At 40.6% G+C, this 22,998-nt stretch overlaps 4 protein-coding genes and 1 long non-coding RNA gene across 5 annotated transcripts; 2 read left to right on the forward strand and 3 right to left on the reverse strand.

Moving 5' to 3' along the window:
• The first annotated feature begins 1,619 nt into the window (after positions 1–1,619).
• On the forward strand, positions 1,620–3,046 carry cox19 (cytochrome c oxidase assembly factor COX19). Its single transcript, XM_080517210.1, has 3 exons — positions 1,620–1,748; positions 2,140–2,251; positions 2,347–3,046. The coding sequence occupies exons 1-3, from the start codon at positions 1,667–1,669 to the stop codon at positions 2,438–2,440; spliced, it is 288 nt and encodes a 95-aa protein (XP_080373336.1). The 5' UTR covers positions 1,620–1,666; the 3' UTR covers positions 2,441–3,046.
• A 2,495-nt stretch (positions 3,047–5,541) lies between these two features.
• Positions 5,542–7,430, reverse strand: LOC308145402 (uncharacterized protein). Its single transcript, XM_080516822.1, has 4 exons — positions 7,197–7,430; positions 6,939–7,092; positions 5,944–6,016; positions 5,542–5,789 (listed from the first exon to the last, which is right to left on the reverse strand). The coding sequence occupies exons 1-4, from the start codon at positions 7,264–7,266 to the stop codon at positions 5,763–5,765; spliced, it is 324 nt and encodes a 107-aa protein (XP_080372948.1). The 5' UTR covers positions 7,267–7,430; the 3' UTR covers positions 5,542–5,762.
• A 1,574-nt stretch (positions 7,431–9,004) lies between these two features.
• On the reverse strand, positions 9,005–9,921 carry LOC308145804. Its single transcript, XR_013937089.1, has 3 exons — positions 9,885–9,921; positions 9,173–9,254; positions 9,005–9,060 (listed from the first exon to the last, which is right to left on the reverse strand). It is a non-coding gene; the product is annotated as an uncharacterized lncRNA (long non-coding RNA).
• Positions 9,922–10,399: 478 nt separating this feature from the next.
• On the reverse strand, positions 10,400–16,593 carry LOC308145252 (RNA-binding protein with serine-rich domain 1-like). Its single transcript, XM_080516619.1, has 7 exons — positions 16,554–16,593; positions 13,552–13,698; positions 13,154–13,327; positions 12,965–13,067; positions 12,693–12,846; positions 12,468–12,609; positions 10,400–12,157 (listed from the first exon to the last, which is right to left on the reverse strand). Coding segments are annotated over exons 1-7 (822 nt in total). The 5' UTR covers positions 16,556–16,593; the 3' UTR covers positions 10,400–12,057.
• Positions 16,594–17,066: 473 nt separating this feature from the next.
• Positions 17,067–18,671, forward strand: LOC308145564 (solute carrier family 2, facilitated glucose transporter member 11-like; the record flags this gene model as incomplete). Its single annotated transcript, XM_080517030.1, has 1 exon — positions 17,067–18,671. The coding sequence occupies one exon, from the start codon at positions 17,067–17,069 to the stop codon at positions 18,669–18,671; it is 1,605 nt and encodes a 534-aa protein (XP_080373156.1).
• Between the last annotated feature and the right edge of the window lie 4,327 nt (positions 18,672–22,998).

A 22,998-nucleotide genomic window follows, 5' to 3' on the forward strand; every position in this document is an offset into this window, starting at 1 on the left:
AGGAAAAGATCGGAGGAGACTGAGGGATTCTCTCTCTCTCTCTCTCTCTCTCTCTCTCTCTCTCTCTCTCTCTCTCTCTCTCTCTCTCTCTCTCTCTCTCTCTCCCTCCCTCTCTCTCTCTCTCTCTCTGATAGCTCTATTACCAAGTCTCGCTCGCAGACTGCATAATAATCAACCCTATATGTTACCATCACCTCCTCCTCCCTCTCCTCCGCCTCCACCTCTTGAGTCTTTTAGGAAACACTGACATCTAGTGGTGAAACTTATGTAACTGCACATCTTAAACTCGTACGCTTTGTATTTACTTCCCTTTACCTTTACGTACACAACAGTATTTAAGCACTCCGTCATACAAAACATTTGATACATTTGTACTTGTTTATAATCTTACAATATAACATTTATTGTATTATTATTATTATTATTATTATTATTATTATTATTATTACCTCGTTGCATCATCTTGCAAGTACTGTTGTTTCTATCTATCTATCTATCTATCTATCTATCTATCTATCTATCTATCTATCTATCTATCATTTTTGTAATTGATCTATCCATCAGTTTTATATACAACAGACCTTCAACTGATACAGTACTTCTTAAATATATAAGATGGGATATTTGCACAAAAATGCTAAATCGTTATATTTATATCTTAAATATTTGTCTTTAAAAAAAAAAAAAAAAAAAGCACAGAGGTTATGTGGTTCAAGTGAAGCCAACAATCATCAACAATCATTCTGGGGCTGCCCAAAACTCACATAATTCTGGCAAGAACTCCATTTAAGTTTAGAAACTATACTCCAAATAGTTATCCCATTTTACATCCTCACGTTGTATCAGGGAGCTCTCGTATTTCATGGTCAATCTGCAGCAGGCATATATTTATTGAGAATATTCCTTGTGGGAGGGAAGAAAGCCCAGACAAAGAAGTGGTTACAAGCCAGCGCTCCAACATTAGATGATTGCTACAAAATTATATGGCATTTTCTACTAAGATGCAATCAGAGACATTTCAGAAATGTTTGAAAAGATGTCGTGCATATTGGTCCACAGAGATCAGATTAGCTTCAAATTCCCGTCCATAAAATATTAACTCAACAGGATTACCAAATAGACAGTGCTTTAAGTATACTCTTTTAAATAGATGAGTGAGATTGACAGCCTTTTCTGTTTTTGTGTTTATTTTTGTTCTGTTTTTGTTCATGTTTGTTTGTTTATCTGTTTGCTTTTGTGTATCATTCAGAAATGTATATGCTTGATTAGAAAATGAAATAGAGAGCAATAGCTGAAAGATCAATATAATTGAAACATACCTTGGATTATTAAATGATAATATATATGTGTAATATTTTAATGAATTGGGTTTGAAATAAAACCTGGATTGTATTATCTTTCTGACTAAATAAATTAATAAATCGATAAATACATACATATATACACGAGTAAATAAATAAAAGCATCATTATACTTAGAATAATAATAATAATAATAATTATTATTATTATTATTATACATTTTTACTTGAAATCATCGGAACGTCTGACTGAAGTCACAGCCCCGGATGTGACGTCAGTTTTAGCAGTGAGGTCACACACAGCGACTTGTTCAGGAGCACTGCGACGTAAACTTCACAAGTCATTCGTGTAATAGGCAGATAATCATGTCTACTGCCATGAATTTCGGGTCGAAGTCCTTCAAACCCCGGGCTCCGGATAAAGGCTCTTTTCCTCTGGATCATTTCGGTGAGTTAAAGCTCAACCTGGGACGATTTCATAGTTAAATAACACTAACCTCTCTTAAGGACACGCCCGGTTTGCATAGCCGATTTAACCATTTTTAGTACAAGTATATATTAGCTTGTAAATAAATTGGTAGTTGAAAGGATAATTTATGTTCAGGTATACTGGAAATAGACATATATTTACACTCACGTTTTGACTCTGGATCGTCGTGGCCGCCATATTGGATGAGGACCTCCTCTTCAGTGCATTAATCCCTACATTTATAAAATACAATAGAGTCACTTGGTGTAGTCTTTTATCAATCTGATGATCTGGGATCAGAAAATTCATCCACATTGATGAGTACAATGTGGATGATGTGCAGTATTTAAGCCAATGTGTTTTGTTCCAGGGGAATGTAAAGCTTTCAAGGAGAAGTTCATGAAATGTCTGAGAGAAAACACCTTCGACAACTCAAAGTGCCGACTGCAATCCAAAGACTACCTTGAGTGCCGGATGGACCAGTAGGAAACTTGCATGCTGATTCATGATGAATACTCCCCCCCCCCCCCCCCAAGAAATTAAGGAAGTTCATTTGATATTTGTTTGTGTTTTTCAGTCAGTTGATGACCAAAGAGCCTCTGGAGAAACTGGGTTTCAAGGACTTGATGGATCCACCTCCCAGTCAGGCGGACAAAGATTCCAAACCTTGACCAGAAGATCTGTGGCCTTAGTCGGATGTTGCAGAGTCAAATCTCATGATGTACATAACATTGAAAAAAAGAAGTTTAATATATATTTAAAACAAATGCTCTTTTACATTCTTAATAAACCTTTTGTATATGAAAATATTGTTGATTTTGCTTGCGATGTTTGCGATATTGTTATTTTTCATACCCCCCCCCCCCAAAAAAAAACTGACATGCTTACCATATATTTTAAACTTGACATTATTGCAGATCTCAAACCAGCTTCCAGCATTTTAAAATAAGCTATATGGTTTATCAGGTTAGTTGACACCAAAATGGCAAACATACAAATCAATAGGAATTTATTGCTTTTGTACATCTTTTTTTTTTGTAATAGAGAAGCATAAAATACTCCTAAGTAATTTACTTGTTCAAATGTTATAGATTTTTTTTAATGTGTTAAAAAACATCAAAAAGCCATTGCTATAAAACATGCCTCATTTGCTTTAATCAAAAGTCAGATGGCGCTATAGTACTGAAATGCACTGGCGGTTTTTTGAGGTATACTTGATAACTTGATGTAAATGATGTCCGAATGTCTTCAGTCTTTCACAGGACTCTGCAACAGATTCCATTCTGTGTAAATAAACAAGTGAGAGATTAAAGAAATTATTGTTTACTACATGTTGTACTTCTTTAGTATTCAGATCTGATTGTTTTAATACTTTGAAACATGCAATAAAATGTTCTTTTTCTATGGTTGAATACAGTAAATAGTTATTGTCTAAACACAAAAATAGTCAATAGTATAAAAATGCAGCTTCTCAGATGTAAAGAAATGCAAGTTTTGTTTTGCAAAATTTTACTGGCAGTCTAGGCCAAAATAGTTTGATGTGATTTTAGGATTTATGGTGAATAAAATATTCAAAGGAAAAAAAACATCCAAGCCTCACAATATGTTGTTTGATATAGTGGAGATTGGAATATGAGTTAAGAAAAACAACAACAAAAATAAGAAAGGATGGCATTGCTGCACTTTCAGCTGTAAAAAGTTGAATTCTGTTTACATTTTCTAATCGTTCAAAGCGATTTGGGAGCCACTTCGCCGCCGGGTCCACGCAGTGTGTCCTATTGCTGAATGTGATCAATCTGGAAGTTTTCACATGAATAAAGTGAATTAGAACACATCACAAAACGTTCCAGCAAATCAATTGAGAGAAATCAAGAAAGGTTGGTCTAATGAAGATGTTTTTCTCTGGAGACATCCTCACTTCCACTCAGGGGGTTCAAGTGGATGCGTTTCCTTACATGAATGCGTCCACTCTGCAGTGAGGAAAGGTAATTGCGTTTTGCTTGAAGCAGGACTTGACTGCTTCGTTGAAGGGTCTCTCCGAAACACTGGAACAGCAGGAGGGAGATAGCGGTTTGTGAGTTCTGGGTATGGCCATGTAACACTGAGGTCGTCCTGAAAGACACAAAATCGCCTCAATCATTCTACGCAGCGACGCTTTGGAAAATAGTTTCTCGTGAACATAAAATTTGAACACACAGGAAGTGTGCCTCATCTTTTGTCATGGTTATTGTCAGGAGAACAGTTCAAACGTTGAGCTCCGATGCTAAATATTGTTGTTTTAGTTAGCAAAACAAATGTAATAAAACCATTCCCCTTCGCAACAGATCACAAGCACTACTGTTTTGGAGTGCAGACCTGAGGTTAGTTCCATCCTCTTTGCCAAAATGTCTTCTGACATGGGTTTTAACCTTCAATGTCTCTAAATCCATGATCCCTCTTTGGCTTGCAGTGGACTGGAGATTATTATCGATAACAAGGAGGACAACAACATGGCCAAAACAGGGATAAATAATTGAAAACACACATGTACTCTCACCCATAGGTAATTTAGAGCTTCAAAATGTTCTATGTATCTTCTCGCAGGAGATTTAAAGTGGAAAGACCATGGAAACCCCCCAAAAAGGGCCCAACCTACAACAAAATTTTCTGTTGGGTGGTGAGAGCGTATAACACTGCGTCACACTGCCACATAGAGGTTAAAGTGAGAAAATGTTTTGTTGTTTTGTCAACATTGTTGTTGTCATAACCATTGTCCCCATTAGAGGGCGACACTGTGATGCACTGCTGACACCTTAATTGTGTTTTTCTCAAACACCTAGAATGGACTCCAACTCTGAAGCATGGAAAGTAAAAAAAAAACCAAACAAAAACTTGAAGATTTGCGGGTGGATGTCGAACCTGAAGGAATTGCATTGGCATTGCTTTAAATGCAAGGGCATTCATATGAGGGTTTTATGTTCAAAAGGCCCTGTTATCATGAGAACTATCCCCTAGAAATGGTATTGTTTGTCTAATAGCATTAAAGTCCTCCCTGGAGTTTGTGTGACGTGCCTGATGTTCCATAGTCATGAAGGAAAATGTGTTATTTTTACTGTCAGACATGAGCACACTGCCTTTAGTGGGCCAGCTTCTAACATACAACCAATATCAAAGCTCAAGACTTTCCTCCAGAAACTGGATTCTTGCTGCAAATTCCCCCAACGCAACCTTTCACTTGTATGTTTAATATGAATAAACATTCCACTTCTCTCACTACAGGCTTTCTGGCTTTGATATATATAACCAAATACCAACGTCATCGTCTTTACATGAAACTATTCATGATAATTGACTTTATGGATTACATAACATAACAAGGAAAGGAATAAAACTGAAACTTCTTCATTAAAGTTGTTGTTACTCACCTTGGTGAAGAAGCATCAGAAGGAAGGTGAAAAATATGAAGCACATTTTGATTCCTGGTTTGATCCCGTTCAGGAGAGACATGGAAAAGAATAAAGACGTTGCGTAGCAGAAAAAGGCAGCAGAGGCATAGTGTGTGTGTTTCGTCTGCAGAGGCAGCTGCGCAGCTGGAAGGACGGAGTATGTAAACACATCTGCTCAGGCCAGAGACGGCGAGCTCCTGCCAAGACAGGCTGGATTAATCATTGTGCAAATCCTCTGCTATATAAAGGGTTATTGTGTAAGTGTCTCTATTTTCAAACTGCACCAAGAAACATATTTGTATTTCTGAAGACTTTATAAGAAGTGAGAGAATTTATTGGAAAATGAAATAATCAAGCTTTATTGTGACTTTAAAGATTTTGAGTTTATTAGTTGATTGTGTATTTAATAGTTGGAAAAGTTGTACAAGTCTATTTCAAAGTCATGAAGAGGACAGTATTTTGATCAATAAGGAAGTAAAAACACAGAGATCCATGTTGTTCAAGCTGTTCACTTCAAGCATTTGCCAGTGTGAGGATTTTCATCTTCATCTTGATAGAAGACTCTCTCTCACAGTACTCTACAGCGTACTCCCCCCTGGTAGGAAGAATAGGAAACATTTCCGTATGAGAAAACCGTAAAAAAGTGACTGAGTTGGTAAAATTCAGATAACCGGCTGGAGCTTGAGCAAATCTTCACAAAAGTCATTTCATTTTAATTGTGAATGAACAGAGTTGAATGTGGAACTGACATTCCAGAGCTTTCGGCGGAGCCACTTTGCCCCTGGGGTCACACAAAACATTTCGTCACTGGTGGTTGTTAAGCTGAGGGAAAGATCAAGAAAGAATGATTAAAAAAGACAAATATTTAAGGTCTTTCAGAATTTTTACATGCATAATAAGGTCTGACTGTAGTGTCGGTTTAATTTTGCTGCAGTGGTTTATTAGGAATGTTCCCATATTTCTCTGAAGTAGTACCATATTTTCTGGACTATAAATCGCAGCGTTTTCTCACACACTAAACTATTTTGTTGCATATTTGATCATTTTTACTTCAAACACTGATGTGTAGTTTGTTTTCTTTTTGGCCACATTTATCTAAAATACACTGCACTTAGGGGTCAAAAATTCTCCATTATTAAATATTTCAAACAGACCTCTGTTAAGGGTTGTCACAGGAGTTTTATCTCAAGTTCACATTTTCTGACTACAAATATGTCAACAAGGTGTGTAGCAACCAATAACATAATAATTTAGGCTGCAAAATGATTAACTCTCATCTGCTACAACCAATTTTTATAAACTAATTGCAGAAAAGTTGCAAAAAATACCATCCTTACATTCCAACAAATGCAGTGTTGTTTGTGTATTATTACATAGTTGGCTGAAATGCTACATTTGAAATAGACTAAGTACATTAATGAGAATCACTTTTCAAGTGAAAAATCTAAGGATCCAAACCGTTGAGTTGAAAACATTTGGAGATGTGTTTTTTAATAATTCCCACTGCTGTCAACTAACTAACACATTGAATAGTAAAAAAATAACATTTGCAGCTCACTGAAAAGTATTTCATTAATGTTGAAGGTGAACATAGCATCTTTATTCTTATTTACTCACTTTGTTTAACAACCCCCCCCCCCAAAAAAAAAAAAAATTGTGTTTTATCAATTTCACATTTTCTGAATATAAACATGTCTACAAGGTGTGTAGCAACCAATAACATCATAATTTTGGCCAAACTTACATGATTGCACGAATTGGACAGCTTATGAACATTTCTGGCCTTTGTACAGCACAAGCCTTTATGGGTTTCTGAATGAAGGCCATGGAGGAAGATGGGCAGCAGGCCGGGAATACTGCATCCTGATCCGGAAAGATCGGGTAACTATATCCATTCCCTTCAAAATACAAAGCACACCGGCTGTAAGATGGGTGGAACTCATAATAGCGTTCATACTTTTTTCTGTCGTCCCATTTCACGTCACGTCAAAGTCACACTTACCATGTGCTGGAAGGGAGAGAAGAAGAGTCACACAGAGAAGAGACAGTCCCAAGTAGTTGGAGGATGACATCTTTTGGCAGGAAGTGGTGACCTTATGGACGCTTGAATCAGTTTGCAGTGAAAGAGGGTGAATCGGTTGGACCTGCCTTAAAAAGAATGCGGAGAAGAGAAAAGAGTGGAGCAGAGTCAGTACGGCTGACGTGAGTTACAGCCTGTGGAGAAGTACCAGTAATGAGCGCTTAGCCAGGGGAGGGGGAAAACCTGAGAAGAGAGAGAGAGAGAGGAAGTTCAAACACATGCCAAGTGCAAGCAGGGACAATCCTGCTTGCCCGTCGGTGGGTCGTCGGTTGAGTCGTCGGTGGGATCCACGGCTCAGTGTTTGTTCTGGAGAATAAAGACTCTTTTGCATCCAAGCCTAACTTCTCATCTGCTTTTTGCTTCATGAATCATGTTTTTATTTGTTTTTTTTTACCGTTAGAGCTGGAGAATTAGAGAAACTACAAGTGGGATTATCCAGCACCACCCCTGGCCCAGATCAACGTGCCATGATTAATCCAATTCCAGAAGCACCCGTCCTTTTCCAAGAAACATCTTGCTCAGCCGTCTCTGGAAAAATAGATGACGCTTTGAGTAGACTTATGGGAAATGAAACCGATACACCCCCAAAGTTTTGACTTTATTGTCCCACTGCAAGGTGAACAGTACACTTTGTCACATGCAATACAGGCGTCATCAGATGATTTTCACTCCCATCAGAAATCAGAGGTCCACACGGAAAATGGCAGAGACGCTGAAAACGATGTAGTTGGCATGCCAGGAGAAGAGTTGGCAGTGTTTGGTTGTTTTTGTACTAAAACTGCACACACTTTCGCAGAGAACAATACACTAGAAACATTAACAATGGCGAGTACACATTCGTAAGGACAGAGGATGAAGTTGGGTTGCCAGCAAGTGACTCTCAAATTCAAAACTACAAAGTCCCAGGAGAATATGGACTGGGAGTCAGGACAATCCCGAGGCCACCACTGTTGTTATTGTCCATCTACTCATGTGTGTGCAGAAGCGGCGTTTCAGAACTATTGCATTTTCCCTGTATTTTTCTCTGCAGAGGCAGCTGCACAGCTGGAAGGCAGAATATGTAAGCACATCTGGTCAGGCCATCGACGACATGCTCCTGCCATGACAGGCTGGATGGAAAAGTGTGCAAAGCCTCTGGCATTTAAAGGATTATTATGTAATTGTCTCCATTTTCAAACTGCACCAAGAAACATATTCAGAATTCTGAAGAATTTATAAAAAGTGATATCATCTGTGCATTGCAAATATAATGGAACACACAGACATAGGCACACACTTCAGTGGTTTTTTTTTTTTTCTTTTTGCTTAAAGTCTATATAAAAAAAAACTCTCCTGGCTTAAAAAAATCAATAAGAAGTTAAAATAGCTCAAATTGCTGAAATGGTGAAACAGCTGAATTAATTAAACTATCTAAACTGTCTAAAACAGTCTAGAAAACCAATAAAAAGATTTAAAAAGGCAAAAAGAGAGAAAGTGTCATTAATTGTCCACGGTTTTATTTATATAGTGATAGATCTTTACAAGTTACGTTATCCTCATTTTAAGTTAGATAGTAGCACAGAGAATTCATTGGAAAGTGACAATCAAGTTTTCATTGTGACTTTAAAGGTGTTGAGTTTAGTAGTTTATAGTAGGAAAAGTCATGAAGAGGACAGTATGTTGATCAATTAGGAAGCAAAAACACAGATCCATGTTGTTCAAATTGTTCACTTCAAGCAATCGCCAGTGTGAGGATTTCATGTTCATCTTCACCAACGGCTTTCAGTGCATTGCATCGTATTCCATTCTGTTGGGAACAAATAAGAAACATTTCAGATTCCGGGATGGAGCCTGAGCCAATCTTCACAAATGGCATTTCATTTTAATCGTGAATTAACAGAGTTGAATGTGTAACTGACTTGCTCTAGTTCCTTGAGCTTTCTGGGGAGCCACTCTGCCTCTGGGTCCACACAATACGACATGTTGCTGACGGTTGTTAAGCTGAGGAAAATATCAAGAAAGCATAATAAAAGAGACAGAACTTTTTTTTTCATGCATAATAAGGTATGACTGTTGAGTCGGTTTAAGTTTGCTGCAGTGGTTTATTGAGAATGTTCCTATATTTCTCCGAAGTAGACTATAAACCTTGGCGTTTTCTCAATCTATCACAAGTTTCTCACACACTAAACTGTTTTGCTGCATATTTGATAATTCTTACTTCAAATACTGTTGTGTAGTTTTTTTCTTCTTTTTGGCCACATTTATCTAAAATACAGTCGTAATGGAGGTTTTTCCTGTGGTACTGTAGGAGCTTTCTGTTGTCATATTGTGACATCTACTGGACGCAGATGGTATGCACTTACATATAAGTCACATGACCAGTCAGCCAACATTATATATATATATATATATATATATATATATATATATATATATATATATATATATATATATATATATATATATATATATATATAAAGTATATTGAACACGAAATTCTCCATTATTGAATATTTCAAACAGGCCTATGTTAAGGGTTATAACAGGTGTTTTATCAATTTCACATTTTCTGAATATAAACATGTCTACAAGGTGTGTAGCAACCAAAAACATCATTTTGGCCAAACTTACATGAATGCATGAATTGGACACCTTTGGAACGTTAATTCCATTTGTTCAGTACAAGCCTTTATGGGATCCGGAATGTGATCCGTAGAGGTGTCTGTGCAGCAGGTCTGGAGTACTCCATCCGGACTCAGATAGCCCGGAAAATTGCATCGACTCCCTTTGAAATGCAAAGCACACCGGCTGTATGATGGTGGAAGTCATACCAGGATTCATACTTTTTCTGTCGTCCCATCTCACATCAAGTCAAAATCACACTTACCATGTGCTGGAAGGGAGAGAAGAAGAGTCGCACAGAGAAGAGACAGTCCCAAGTGGCTGAGCGACGACATCTTTGGGCAGCAAGTGGTGACCTTACAGAAGCTTAAATCACTTTGCAGTGAAAGAGGAACCGATCAACACCATCCTTATATAGAAGCACACCTCCCTCCTTGAGAAACATCTTACTCAATCTTCTCTGGAACAATAAGGATGACGATTTGAGTGGACTGATGGGAAATCAAACCGATATACTCCCAAATATTTGACTTTATTGTCACACCGCAAGATGAACAGTACACTTGGTCACATTCATTACAGGCGTCATCAGTCTAATAAAAATCAGATGATTCTCACTCCCATCAAAAATCAGAGGGTCACACGTTAAAGGAGACACTGGGTGGAGAGGTCACATGTTCCTGATGCATCACTTTTTTTTTATATATCTGTTTTCGGTTGTGATTTACAAGAAGCGTCATCTGAGTTACTGTGTGACAGATCGGGCCCGAATAAAATAAGAGATGTGTGCAGGAAAACACAATATTAAGGCCCTGTTGACATGACAATGTCGTGTGAAATTGCATTCTTAAACACTTTTTTTCTTCAGAAAAAGTTTCGCGTTTACGTGCAATGTTTGGAAAACAGTGTCCGTTTACACCTAAATGGCAAAGATGCTGAAAACGAAGTAGTTAGCATGACAGGCAACACGTTGGTTGTTTTCGTACTAAAACCGCACACGTACGCAGAGAACAATGAAATCCTGTGAACCGAACCCCAAAACGCAACGGAAACTTTACGTTTTCACTCGAAAGCGTTGTCGTGTAAATGGGGAAAACCTATATTATACATAAAAAACCTGTATTAAAATGATAAGAAACATCCAGGTGTACGATTCTTTGAAAAAAACCCAAAACAAAACAAAACAAAAAATACACCATAATCAACCAGCGGGTGAAAGCTTACACACTTTAAGGCATTTCCCATCGTGTAGCTGACATGGCAGCAGCTGCATGCTCAAACAGTGAGGCTGGTGTCAAATTACCCACCAATCAAGGATGATATTTTGAGGGGAATTGGAGCAGTGAAACCTTTCGTTGATGAAAGTGAGAAGTGGTCTGGAGTTATTGCAGTTATTATGAGGCTTTGATGGAAAATTCTTGGTGGTTTTTGACAAACCGATAAAGATAAGAGTGCCCAATAATAGCGCAACTAGTAATTCACCTTTTTTTTTGTTTTTTTTTAAATGCAAGTTTAGATAAAAAGTTGCAGCTTAGCTTTTTTTCCCCCTGTGAGTTTGTATTTACAATATAAAACCTCAAATACAATGTAACACAGATTATCACATTTCTTTTACATGTTGATACAAAAATCTCAAATGTATCTTTAAAAATCCAGTATCACTCCAACGTTCAACCCTTTATTTCTCATGAAAAGGAGTCTTGAGGAGGCAGATCATTTGTTTCTTCAGTAACATCTTAAAATTATGTTAAAAATTTGGGGGGGGGGGGGGGGAGTCTCCTGCGAGGTTTACAAAGCACACTTTTACTTACCACAGGAAAAAAAAAAGAAGATATTTTTGTTTTCAAACTACAGTGTAAGACACAAACCGTTTTCCCCGCCATGTGTACAAGTGAAATCTTTAAGGGGAAACGTCCTAGTTGGATATTTGGATTTGGGCCAATATGAAAACTACACTCACAGACACAAACTTGGATTAAACGTAAACATTTCAGATCTCAAGTCTTAAATCTTCTGGGTCTAATGCCAGGCTTGTGTACGACTGTTGAATGTACTTCCTATTGGCGTTAAACAGGAACCACAGGTATTTTATTACCACTTCACGAGGGAACATTTGTTTCCTGTTTGGACACGACAGAGGAGCGGGGTGGGAGGAAGAGGGGGAGGAATGTTCTGCCGTGGATTAGCGGGAGGAGTTGGAGCTGGAGCGGGACCGGTGTCGGCGGCGGCCGGGGGATCGGGACCGGCGGCGGACTGGAGAGCGTCGGCGGGGCGAGCGAGACCTGAGAGATCGGGATGGAGATTTAGCACGCAAACCCAAAACTAAGAGCAAAGGATACAAAACACGATGTGCGTGGTGTGTCGCTTGTATCCATTTTGGTATTCTTATACTATAGTTGCCGTTTTCGTTCTTGTCTATAGTGATGACCCTCCTGGGCCTCTGTACTCTGTCACATCAGTAAGTAGTTTTGCTTTAACGGACGCCAGGTGATGTTTCGGATGAAGACAGAAACTCTAAACATGTCAAAATCCTCCTGAAAACTAAAGTAACAATAAAATGTATTATCTGAACTCCCTCCTTGTGCTCGTTACCTCCTCCTCATGCGAGGCGGCGTGCGCCGCCACATGGGCGGCGGCGGCGGCATCCTGCGGGGGGGAGACAGCCTGCGCGGAGGCGGACGCACGGTGGGAGCGAGCACCGCTGTGACTGTGATCTCCTGCCCGTCGATCTGACCTGGAAACACACGAGCTGTGAGTTCATTCATCCCCGGTCCACGACAGTACGTTCTCTACGCTCTGCGGCGCCCGTTGCTCTACCTCCGCCCATGTGCTTCAGGGCCTTCTCCGCCTCCTCGGAGGTCTCGTACTCCACGTAGGCGTAGCCTTTGGACAGGTGGGGGTGCATGCGGTTCACGGGCATGTCGATCATCTTGATCTTGCCGTAGGTGGAGAAAATCTCCTGGATGTGCTCCTTTGAACAGGAAAAAAAAGACCTTGAACTTCTACTGTATTTTATTTCCAAAATGGAATGGATTTTCATACTCTTAAGAGGAGGTCATTTTCACACTTACGTACGATAAAGAACTCACCTTGATGACATTCCTGGTGAGCCGTCCCAGGTACACCTTGGTAGGTTTAGGCGGCGGGCTCCTACGACGCCGATCCCGGTCGTCCTTCTTCGCTGACTTTGACCTGCAAACACGAGTTTGATCACGTCGTTATCGACAAGAAGCTCCCGACTTACGGCACATGGAAAGGAGGTCCGCTTGCTTGCGTACTTCGAGCGCGAGCGCCGCCTGTTGTTGTGGCGCTGGCGGCCGGGGCTCGGCGAGGAGGACGAGGAGGAGGACGAGGAGGAGGAGGAGCGGGAGGAGCCGGAGTGGCTGGAGCCCGAGGAGCTGGAGCCGCTGGAGGAGCCGGAGCTGGAACCCGAGCTACTGCTGGAGCTGGAGCTGCCAATGGGGGAGGCGGGACGGAATCTGAGCGTCAGCTTTTCGCACTGAAACTCATTGGACCATTTCATTCATCACTGTGATAATAATTTCCAGTTTTCAAAACATAGTTGTGAGAATGGAAATTTTTTGGGGGAAACAATAGCACTCCTGTAGGGAGAACATTCCACCTCTACATTAAATGTTTTTTCCTCCATTTTGTTCCAAACTCCCCCCCCACTGACCTGCTGCTCCCACTGGAGGCACTCCGTCGGGTGCGGTTCTTCTCCCGGCCCCGATCTTTGTCGGCTCCGTCCTTTGTGGCCCCTGGCTTGTCTTTAGTGCGCTGCTTGCCCTTGTCGTCCTCCTTCCTCTTTGCCGGAGAAAGCGTCCTGAAGAGAAGTGCAAATCCCATTCATGTCTTTTGCAGAAATACACATGGATGGATGAAATGCATTTAAACAAGGTGATTAAGAAAAGGAAAAGCTTTATCAAGATGGAGGTAATAAGTAAATTCTATTGTTTAATTGTTCAGATATTCTGGATGTTTGTTCTCCAGGTGACGAGCAGAGGAACTAAAAACTGCTTCGCCTTGTTTCTTCTGACTCTGAACTCTTATTAAACTCTTCCTGGGGACGTCTTGGGGCCTCAATGTTTCATATTTTATGAATTAGGCCGAAGACCATTCAAAGCGTCATTGACAAGAAGTGAGAATTTTTGAGTGGATCCTTTGACAAAACACAGCAACACAGGAAAAAAACTGCGCCTCAAAACAACTCAATGGAGAATTTAAACTGAAGGAAGAGCAGTGAGGAAGCCAAAACGCCTGTGTTGTAATAAAGTGAACTTAATTGATCGCAGCTGTTTGTTTATATTGTGCGGAGAATTAATATTGTATAATCTCACAGAGTTACACATTAACAGACTCAGAGATTTTCTTCCTTTCCAGCTTTGGCAACAGTGCTGGTTTTGGCCTGTGTTTGAATTAGTTATATTTTGGGAGAATCATTGCCTGCTCCTTTTTACAGGGTGTGCGATTGGTCAGACACCTCTTCTTTATGCTGGAGATACCTGGGTTGAAGGAAAGAGTTGAAAACCTCCTCCGTAGCACCGCTTATCAGGATCGTGACTGTCTGGGTAAGTCAGCACAGATAATGGAGAGATATCCCTGCTATGTTAAGCCCCGCTTTGTAGTACAGGCCTCAGATATGATGTGCTCCACCCTCTCTGTGTGGGTGAACATTCTGGATGATCTGCACCTGTGTGACGCATTTTTTTTTTTTTTTTTACTTGGGCTTCTTTAAATGCATCTTTACAATAATACAGCTTACTAGAAATAAATGTATGAATAGATTTCTTCTAAATCTTATTCAGTCCAAAATCATTTGATTCTTATCAGGTTTTTAAGATGGCAATAAGATTATTTTAAATCTTTATGTGGTCATTGAATTTCAGGTCTGACTCCATAATTACAACCAGACTTCGTTGACTATGTACGATATAAATAAAAGAAACTATAATGACAAGCTGTAACTGCTGTTTGTGTGGCATTATTAAGTTATATTTGTTGGACTGCACTGACAAACACTGAGAGCAATGCAGTGGGCCGGCGACAGGTATAAAGGAATGATTGACAGCTACCAGTTATCAAGTGAGCAGACTTAAGTGTTTACCCTGGTGGGGCAGAAAAAAAATTTACTAAACTGTTTGTGCCAGTCTGCGCTGTCATTGTTTAATGGAAACTGTCTCTCAGTGATTTGACACTTGACATTATTTTAGCATTGCTTGGTAGCAATTGAACTATTTTGTGTGTATTGTTTAGGGCTTTAAGTAGGAGTGTGAAATTGGTTTAGTAGTAAAACACATTTAAAAATTATTATTTCTTTTCCAAAAGGAATTTTTTTAATGTTCTGAACAGCAAACCTTATTTCATATCATTGTGGATCCTTTTTCTTACACATCACAACACCTCAAAAGTGACCATTTTCTAAACTGGGTACACGCTTTAAAAGGATGGCCTGCTTTTCTCCGTGGAGATTCTCAAAGCTGAAGCTCATCAAGACCTGCCTAAGTTCAACCCACAGGACAGGATCGCCTCACTGGTCTTGCAACAATCAGCATTAACCATGAGATGAGCAAGTAGCTGTCATATGATGACATCGTTGATGACTGAGCAAGTAAAAGAGTCACTAAGCAGACATACTGAAGTGAATACACTGTGATGGTACATAAAATGTTTTAATAATGCTACTAAATATATTAAGTGTAAGTAGGAGACTGTGATTTTTAGTGTTGGTTGTTTTCGTTGTTGCACTTTACATGAGGTGTTGGTTGTATTTTATTATGCAAACTTAAAAAAAAGGTGCAAAGATTATTATCCTCGGCAGACAGTCAATTTGATCATTATCGTCATTATTATTATTTCCCTGCATTTCTTTCTTTGGGTAACTGGTCCCGCAGAATGGCCACAAAAATCACATAAAAACTGGCAAAACATTCAGGAATAAGTTGCTCTGACTTTTGTTGATGACCCGGCTAACCTTTTTATTTCCAAATAAATCGAAAGAAACTGAAAACATGTCCAATACAAAGCAGATAGGAGAGGCACCTATTGGCGGAGATCTTGCACCGTTGGGAGCACCGATCCAAAAAGCCTCTTCGGGAAAATCAAAAGAGAAGCAGGCACACAAAATTTGCTGTAGAATTCACGAGTTTGATTTTAATATGTGACGTTATTAGAGGTAAATCTAAAGGATACAAATGAAGGGCTCCAAAGCAGCATATTGCCTTGGCTTTACCCTTTCCTCCTATTTGATTCAGTTTTTTCTGGGTTAAGTTATAAAAGGTTCTGACACATCCACTATTCAAATTCATTATAGCACACTTAAAAAGACAAGTGCTTTGGCAAGTGCTTAAGTCGACTGGAATTCGACTTAATACAGAGTGTTAAGTGGGCTTCCTGTATGCCAATCGCACACACATTAGGCAGTAGAGCAAATAAAATATGTTTATATCTGTATAAAGCATACTGTAGTTAGAAAAAAAATACAGAAAACTCGATATAATCCATGGTCATTCGCAAAACGGCACCATCTCGATTTTCTACAAGGCCAGCTGCAAGCTGTACGGTATTAAATACGCATCTGGGTGCTCACGCCGACACACACGTGAAAAACACACATTACGTTACTCATCACTAATGATACAAATAAATAGAAAGGTGAACATTATCACATCATTTACTTACATTTTTCTCTTTTCACCTTTCTCAACGTCTAACAGTCGAGGGAAGATGACGTCATGACGTTCAATTCCGAGGTGAGCCAATCAGCGCAGACGCTGAGAAAGCCGCAAGTGAATGGTTTTATTCCCATTAGCTGAACTGACAGGCAGCGTAACCTTTCAGAATGAGGTAAACGTTGCTGTACAGAGGCCGGGTTTTTGTTAAAATAGTTGAAAGTGATGACAACGCTGGTTTAAGACAGAAATACTGTGGCTAGTGCACGGTTATTTGAGTCTAATTTGACAGAAAGTTGCCTGACAGACAAATCTCTGGGTTATTATTAACAACTTTCGGTAAATGATTCTTCATGCGTTTCATTTCGAGGGTATTGATTTCTAACAGCCTTCTTTTCGGGTGCAATAGTAATTTATCTACACCATCTTTCATCAAGCAACGAAGCTGAGGCTCGTATTTATGTTGTATGACTGACTGAAGCAGGTGCGTTTGTTTTTCTCTCCAGGAACAGCCGGCTTCCAGATGAAGCCCACAGACGATCCAGAGCCAGAGGAAACGAGACGATCCTCAGGCAGTTCCTGGACTTTAGCTCTGACTGTCATCTCAGCTGCCATTGGAGGGACCTTTCAGTATGGCTACAACATATCAATCATCAACTCCCCCACCAGCTACATCCAAGTTTTCATTAACGACACCTACATGCAGCGCTGGGGCTCGGGCTTGGATTCACCTCAGGTGACCCTGGTATGGACAGTCGTCGTGTCTGCATTCCCATTAGGTGGGCTCTGTGGCGCCCTCCTCGCAGGGCCAATGTCAGTGCGCTTTGGCAGAAAGAAGTCTCTACTCTATAATAACGTCTCCCTCTTCATTGCTACCGTGCTTGTGCTTACATGCAGAATGGCAAAATCATTTGAAATGATTATTCTTGCTCGTTTTCTGGTGGGGATAAACTCTGGAGTCAGTATGAACGTCCAGCCAATGTACTTTGGGGAGAGTGCTCCGAAACACCTGCGAGGTGCGGTGGCTTTTTCCTCAGCTGTCTTCACTGCATTTGGAATCTTCTTGGGTCAAGTCGTAGGGCTCACTGAGGTCCTTGGAGCAGAGCCTCTTTGGCCCTACTTGCTGGCGAGTAATGCTTTGCCAGGGTTGATCCAGCTTGTCACCCTCCCCTGGTTCCCCGAAAGCCCGAGGTACCTACTCATTGACAAGGGAGACAAGAACGCATGTGTCAAGGCACTTGAGAGACTGCGTGGCGGACACGCGCCGGTCCTGGAAATGGAGGAGATGCTTCAAGAGCAGCAAATGTCTGCGGTCCTAAACTCTGGATCTGCAGCTCCTGCCAAGACGCCATGGTCACTCTTTAAGGATCCCAATCTAAGATCTCAGCTCAGGACTGTCATGGCTGCCAGTAGTGCCATGATGCTCTGTGGCAATGATTCCATCTACTTCTATGCTTCATATATTTTCCTTGGAGCAGGAATCCCAGCAGAGAAAGTTCAGTATGTCACCATTGGTACTGGGGCTTCTGAGTTCACGGCCTCAATTTTGAGTAACATCCTGATCGAACGCGTTGGGCGCAGGTACCTTCTCATTGGAGGGTATAGTCTGATGACTTGCTGGAGTGTGGTCTTCACTATAGCCCTTATCCTCCAGGGTCGAGGGGTGGCAGGGATGCCGTACCTCAGCATGGCGTGCGTGTTTGTGTACATCCTTAGCTTCGGCCTGGGTCCTGCTGGAGTGACGGGCATCTTGCCGGCTGAGATCTTCGACCAGGCAGCTCGGCCAGCAGCGTACATGATCGCCGGTTCAATGATGTGGATGAGTCTCTTCTTGATGGGGATGCTGTTCCCCTTTATCGTCAACAACCTGGGGAGCTTCTGCTTCTTGCCTTTCATGGTCGTGTGCTTGGTGTCGGCTGTGTTCTTGGGGCTCACCATGCCGGAGACGAAAGGCAAGACGCTGGCAGAGATCACTGCCGAGTTTGATGGAAAGAATGGGAAGAAAAACGAGGAAACTGAAGACGTGCAGGACAACGGGTCCCTGATGAACCACATCCAGCTGGGTAAAGCCTGCTCGTTCACTTCCTTACCAAATGACCCTGAGCCGGAGGCTAAAATCGAAGAGTGAAGAGAGTTTTTTTTTAAATTTTTCTCCACTTTCATTGTTGATTCAAAATATGGTTGAAGGGATTATTGGCAATTCAATGATTGTTGAAGGAATGATGTAAGATTTAAGAGAGGTTGGTTGATCATTTATGTTAAAGTTGTTGTTTTGAAGGCTTTAAACCCATTTTGGGAATCTCAGAATTGGAAACTGATTTTCAAGTAAATTTTCGAGTAACTTAACACCATTTCATAAGGGAAGCTTGCTTTACTAAAAATACAGTTATTGTGGGTATGAATAGTTGTGATTATCTTATGCACTGACACCAAAGCAAGGCAAAATATTACTGAGCATGGGAAGCAAAGAGACTGTATGCAAGCAACCTCAAAGAAAGTCCATTAAAAATGGATATATATAGTCGTAGCAAATATTTAAGATTTTATCACTGCCTTATTTTGGATAAAATATCCTCAGCTTGAGGAATTGATGTTTTCTACCCAGCTTCCACGTCACAGGACAGATATGTCCTGACCTGCGGCTGCCTTAACTGAAAAGTTTGTTTTGTTCAACAACATGGAGCCAAATGGTGGTCCAACTCCTCGTTGGGTCATGTTGTGATTACGATATGATTCGTTGCAAATGGAAAGACTTAAGTCAAAGTTTTTAATTTCTTTGAGATTTGTTGTTTTCCAGAATAACATTCTCATTCAACTCAAGCCAACTTTATTTATATTGCGCAAACTACATCAAAGCCATTCAGGGCACTTTTCACAGAAAACCCTGTAATTTACACCAGCTGTGACTGGCTAGTCCCCCCCCCCCCCCCCCCCCGTTATTTTTCCACCAGCAAAAATTTGTTAATTTCATTTATGTTAGTCATTTTTCCTTCATCTTTGAGCTCCTGCTTCCTGTAGGAACAAATTATGAAATACTTCCTGAAATATTGTCAGTCGAATTACTGTGTTTCATTCATTGTAAAACTTGCCAACATGAATGCACTTTGGATAGAACCATCATTTATCTCTAGCGATGCACCAATACCGAAGTCAGTACCAGGCATCTGGTCCGTGCGTAGGTGAAGGTATTCTGGTGTCGTATTGATGTAAAGGTTGCATGGAAGTGGTTCGCAGCAATGCTGAGCTTTTGCATATCGTTTCCATGGAGTATAAATTTGTAGCTAAAAATTAGTACTTGCACTATGGTATTGATGCATCACTATTTATCAATGTTTATTTTTTGGCTATATGTATTTATTGCACATTTTGATATTGTTATTCATTTGCGATATATTGTGCTGCCCTCGGTTAAACAAATTATTAGAGAATTGAAGTGGGTGAAGAGCATGAGCAAGTGTTGATTTTTCAATATAGTGCTAAGTGTACCTGAGACTTCACATCAAATCCCCCAGACTATAACTTTCACTGCATCGTGTATAATCCCACAAAACAGAACGAGCATCCTGACAAGCAAATTGAATGTAATCCTGCCTGTAGCGTCATCCCACTAGTACCGTAGTTCAAACACTGTAAGAGAAAGATGTAATACCAGTGAGCCCTGTATTACAAGTGCTTGCACTAAATAACCTTGATGTGTTGTTCAAATGTGACGACAGCTTTTCAAGATGATGCACATTCTCCATATGATACATATATTTCCAAAGAATATAGTTATTTGACTGTTCCGTTTCACTGTTTTCCGTCTACGCATGTCAAAGAACCATTGTGTATACAAAGTATATGTATATTTTCATATTCACTGATCCAAAGCCTGGGTGTTTTTTTTTCCTTTTTAAGCTGGTTATGCATGAATTGCACATCCAAGGGTGTTTATGTGACCTTTGGCCATCTGTACATTTATGTGTTTCACATCCCAAAAATCCTAATTTCCTCAATGTGATCTGAATCCTTAAAGGCAGGTCTCCGGAAAGTCCAATAGATGTCACCATTTCCCTTGGTTTGCTGTAAACTCTGTTGATCACACACTCCTGGGTAGCTCCAGAGTGAGTCAGACATGAGCAGCCAGCTGCGGGAAACGCTACAGATTTGGCAGCTGGCAGTTCACAGCCCTTTCCGAGTCTTCTGTTGACCATCTGCCCCAGCTTCTTCTGGGTCTGTGCTGCTTCCAATTAATCAGATGTTTGTCAAATGTATAATTGCACTATATTCGCATGTACCAGGTACTGTAGCACTGATGGACTGCTCCTGAAATGGATGTATGACGCTGATTTCCCATAGCATCTTGTGACAATCCTCCATTATTGTATGGGTAAAAAAAAGAAAGAAAAGTTGCTGTACAACTCTCAGGCCAGTATAAGTACTTTCATTTAATATCAAGAAGTATATTCTTTTATTTTCTCTGGATGTAACATATTTATTATTGATTATATTTATCCAATGCAAAGAGAATTATGATAATAAAGAAAAAAAGGTACAACCCCATGGCCAAGTCTTTGATGTGATTGGGTCAGTTTGATGGATTCCACCCATCTCAGGCGACTGCTCTTTTTAATTGCACTTAACGACATTACTTTGGCTCCCTTCACTCCCAGCCACTTTAATCCAACAGCTCGTACTTGCTGCTCACTGTTTATTCAAGGAACTAGCGACTGAATGAGAACATGGCACTCGCTAAAGGGGCAAAGGCTCAAGTGCGTTTTCATTGGACTCAGTTACATGGTTTCTGTGAGTCAGGCGCATGGGGAGGTGTGTGTGTGTGTGTGTGTGTGGGGGGGGGGGGGTACAAACCTTGACAAGTTGGATTTGTATTTCTAATCCTGTTAAGAAAATACAATATTTGTGTGCTTAAGCTTCCAGAATTCATTGGTTATTTCCAGCAAAGCTTTCAAAGGAAAGAGATTATGGACCATAAAAAAAACAAATCCAGCCAGCAATTCAGAGATCCAGTCCTGAGAGACAGAGTAGACATACACAGGAGCATGTCGACATGCATCAATACAGTTGTCTGCACCAGGTAATCCAGGCACACATTGTGTGTTTTTGGAGGGTGGTTACTGATTGTGGGGAATTTGTGAGTTTCTTCGGAGCTACAGTGAAAGCCCTGTGAAGAACATGCAGGCCTTCCAGGACAGGGCAGGCTCTGTGACTCATTATACGACCCAGGAGAAAGAAAAAAAAAAAAAGTATGAATGACATTTAGTGTGTGCGCGTGTGTGTCCTTTTACCTATTATGATTTGACTGACCTCTGATTAAAATTCAGAGCCTCACATATAATGTGACTCATTTTGAGGTTATCTTTCTGAATGGTGTGTTAATGAAGGAACTGATGGTTAGTTTGTCTCATCACAGTAATAGGTAGATTAAATTAAAATCCTTTCATTGGGCCTGGCTTCAGATTTCCTGGCTGTCACTGCATCCTTGCTCACGTTAACAGAATCGCGGCTAATAGTCAATCCCCAAAACATAATTTGATCTTGGAAACCGAACAATGATTAAATACAAAGACAATATAGTCTGTAAATGAAATTGTAGGCTTTTTTCCTCAACTAGGACATACAGTGGGAATAATTTGATACACTGCTGAAACAAAAATGCAGAAAATCACAGTGGATGATTTTTAAATAATTAATTTCCATTGTATTGCATGACATAAGTATCTGACACGTCAGACAAAACAGAACTCAATATTTGGTACAGAAACCTTTGTTTGCAATTACAGAGATCAGACATTTTATGTAGTTCTTCACCAGGTTTGCACACACTGCAGCAGGGATTTTGACCCATACCTCCATACAGATCTCACAGATCAGAGCGTTCAGGTTTCGGGGCTGTCGCTGGGCAACACAGACGTTCAGCTCTCTCCAAAGGTTTTCTATTGGATTCAGGTCTGGACACTGGCTAGGCCACTCCAGGACATTGAGATGCTTCCTACGGAGGCACTCCTTAGTTGCGCTGGCTGTGTGTTTCGGGTCGTTGTCATGCTGGAAGACCCAGCCACGACCCATCTTCGACGCTCTTACTGAGGGAAGGAGATTGTTGGCCAAGATCTCACGATACATGGCCCCATCCATCCTCCCCTCAACACGGTGCAGTCGTCCCGTCCGCTTTGCAGAAAAGCATCCCCAAAGAATGATGTTTCCACCTCCATGCTTCACAGTTGGGATGGTGTTCTTGGGCTTGTACTCATCCTTCTTCTTTCTCCAAACACGGCGAGTGGAGTTTCGACCAAAAAGCTCCACTTTTGTCTCATCACACCACATGACCTTCTCCCATTCCTCCTCTGGATCATCCAGATGGTCATTGGCAAACTTCAGACGGGCCTTGACATGCGTTGGCTTGAGCAGGGGGAGCTTGCGTGCAGTGCAGGATTTTAATCCATGACGGCGGAGTGTGT

Source organism: Blennius ocellaris (genome assembly GCF_963422515.1).
Source record: "Blennius ocellaris genome assembly, chromosome: 21".
NCBI classification, from domain to species: Eukaryota; Metazoa; Chordata; class Actinopteri; order Blenniiformes; family Blenniidae; genus Blennius; species Blennius ocellaris.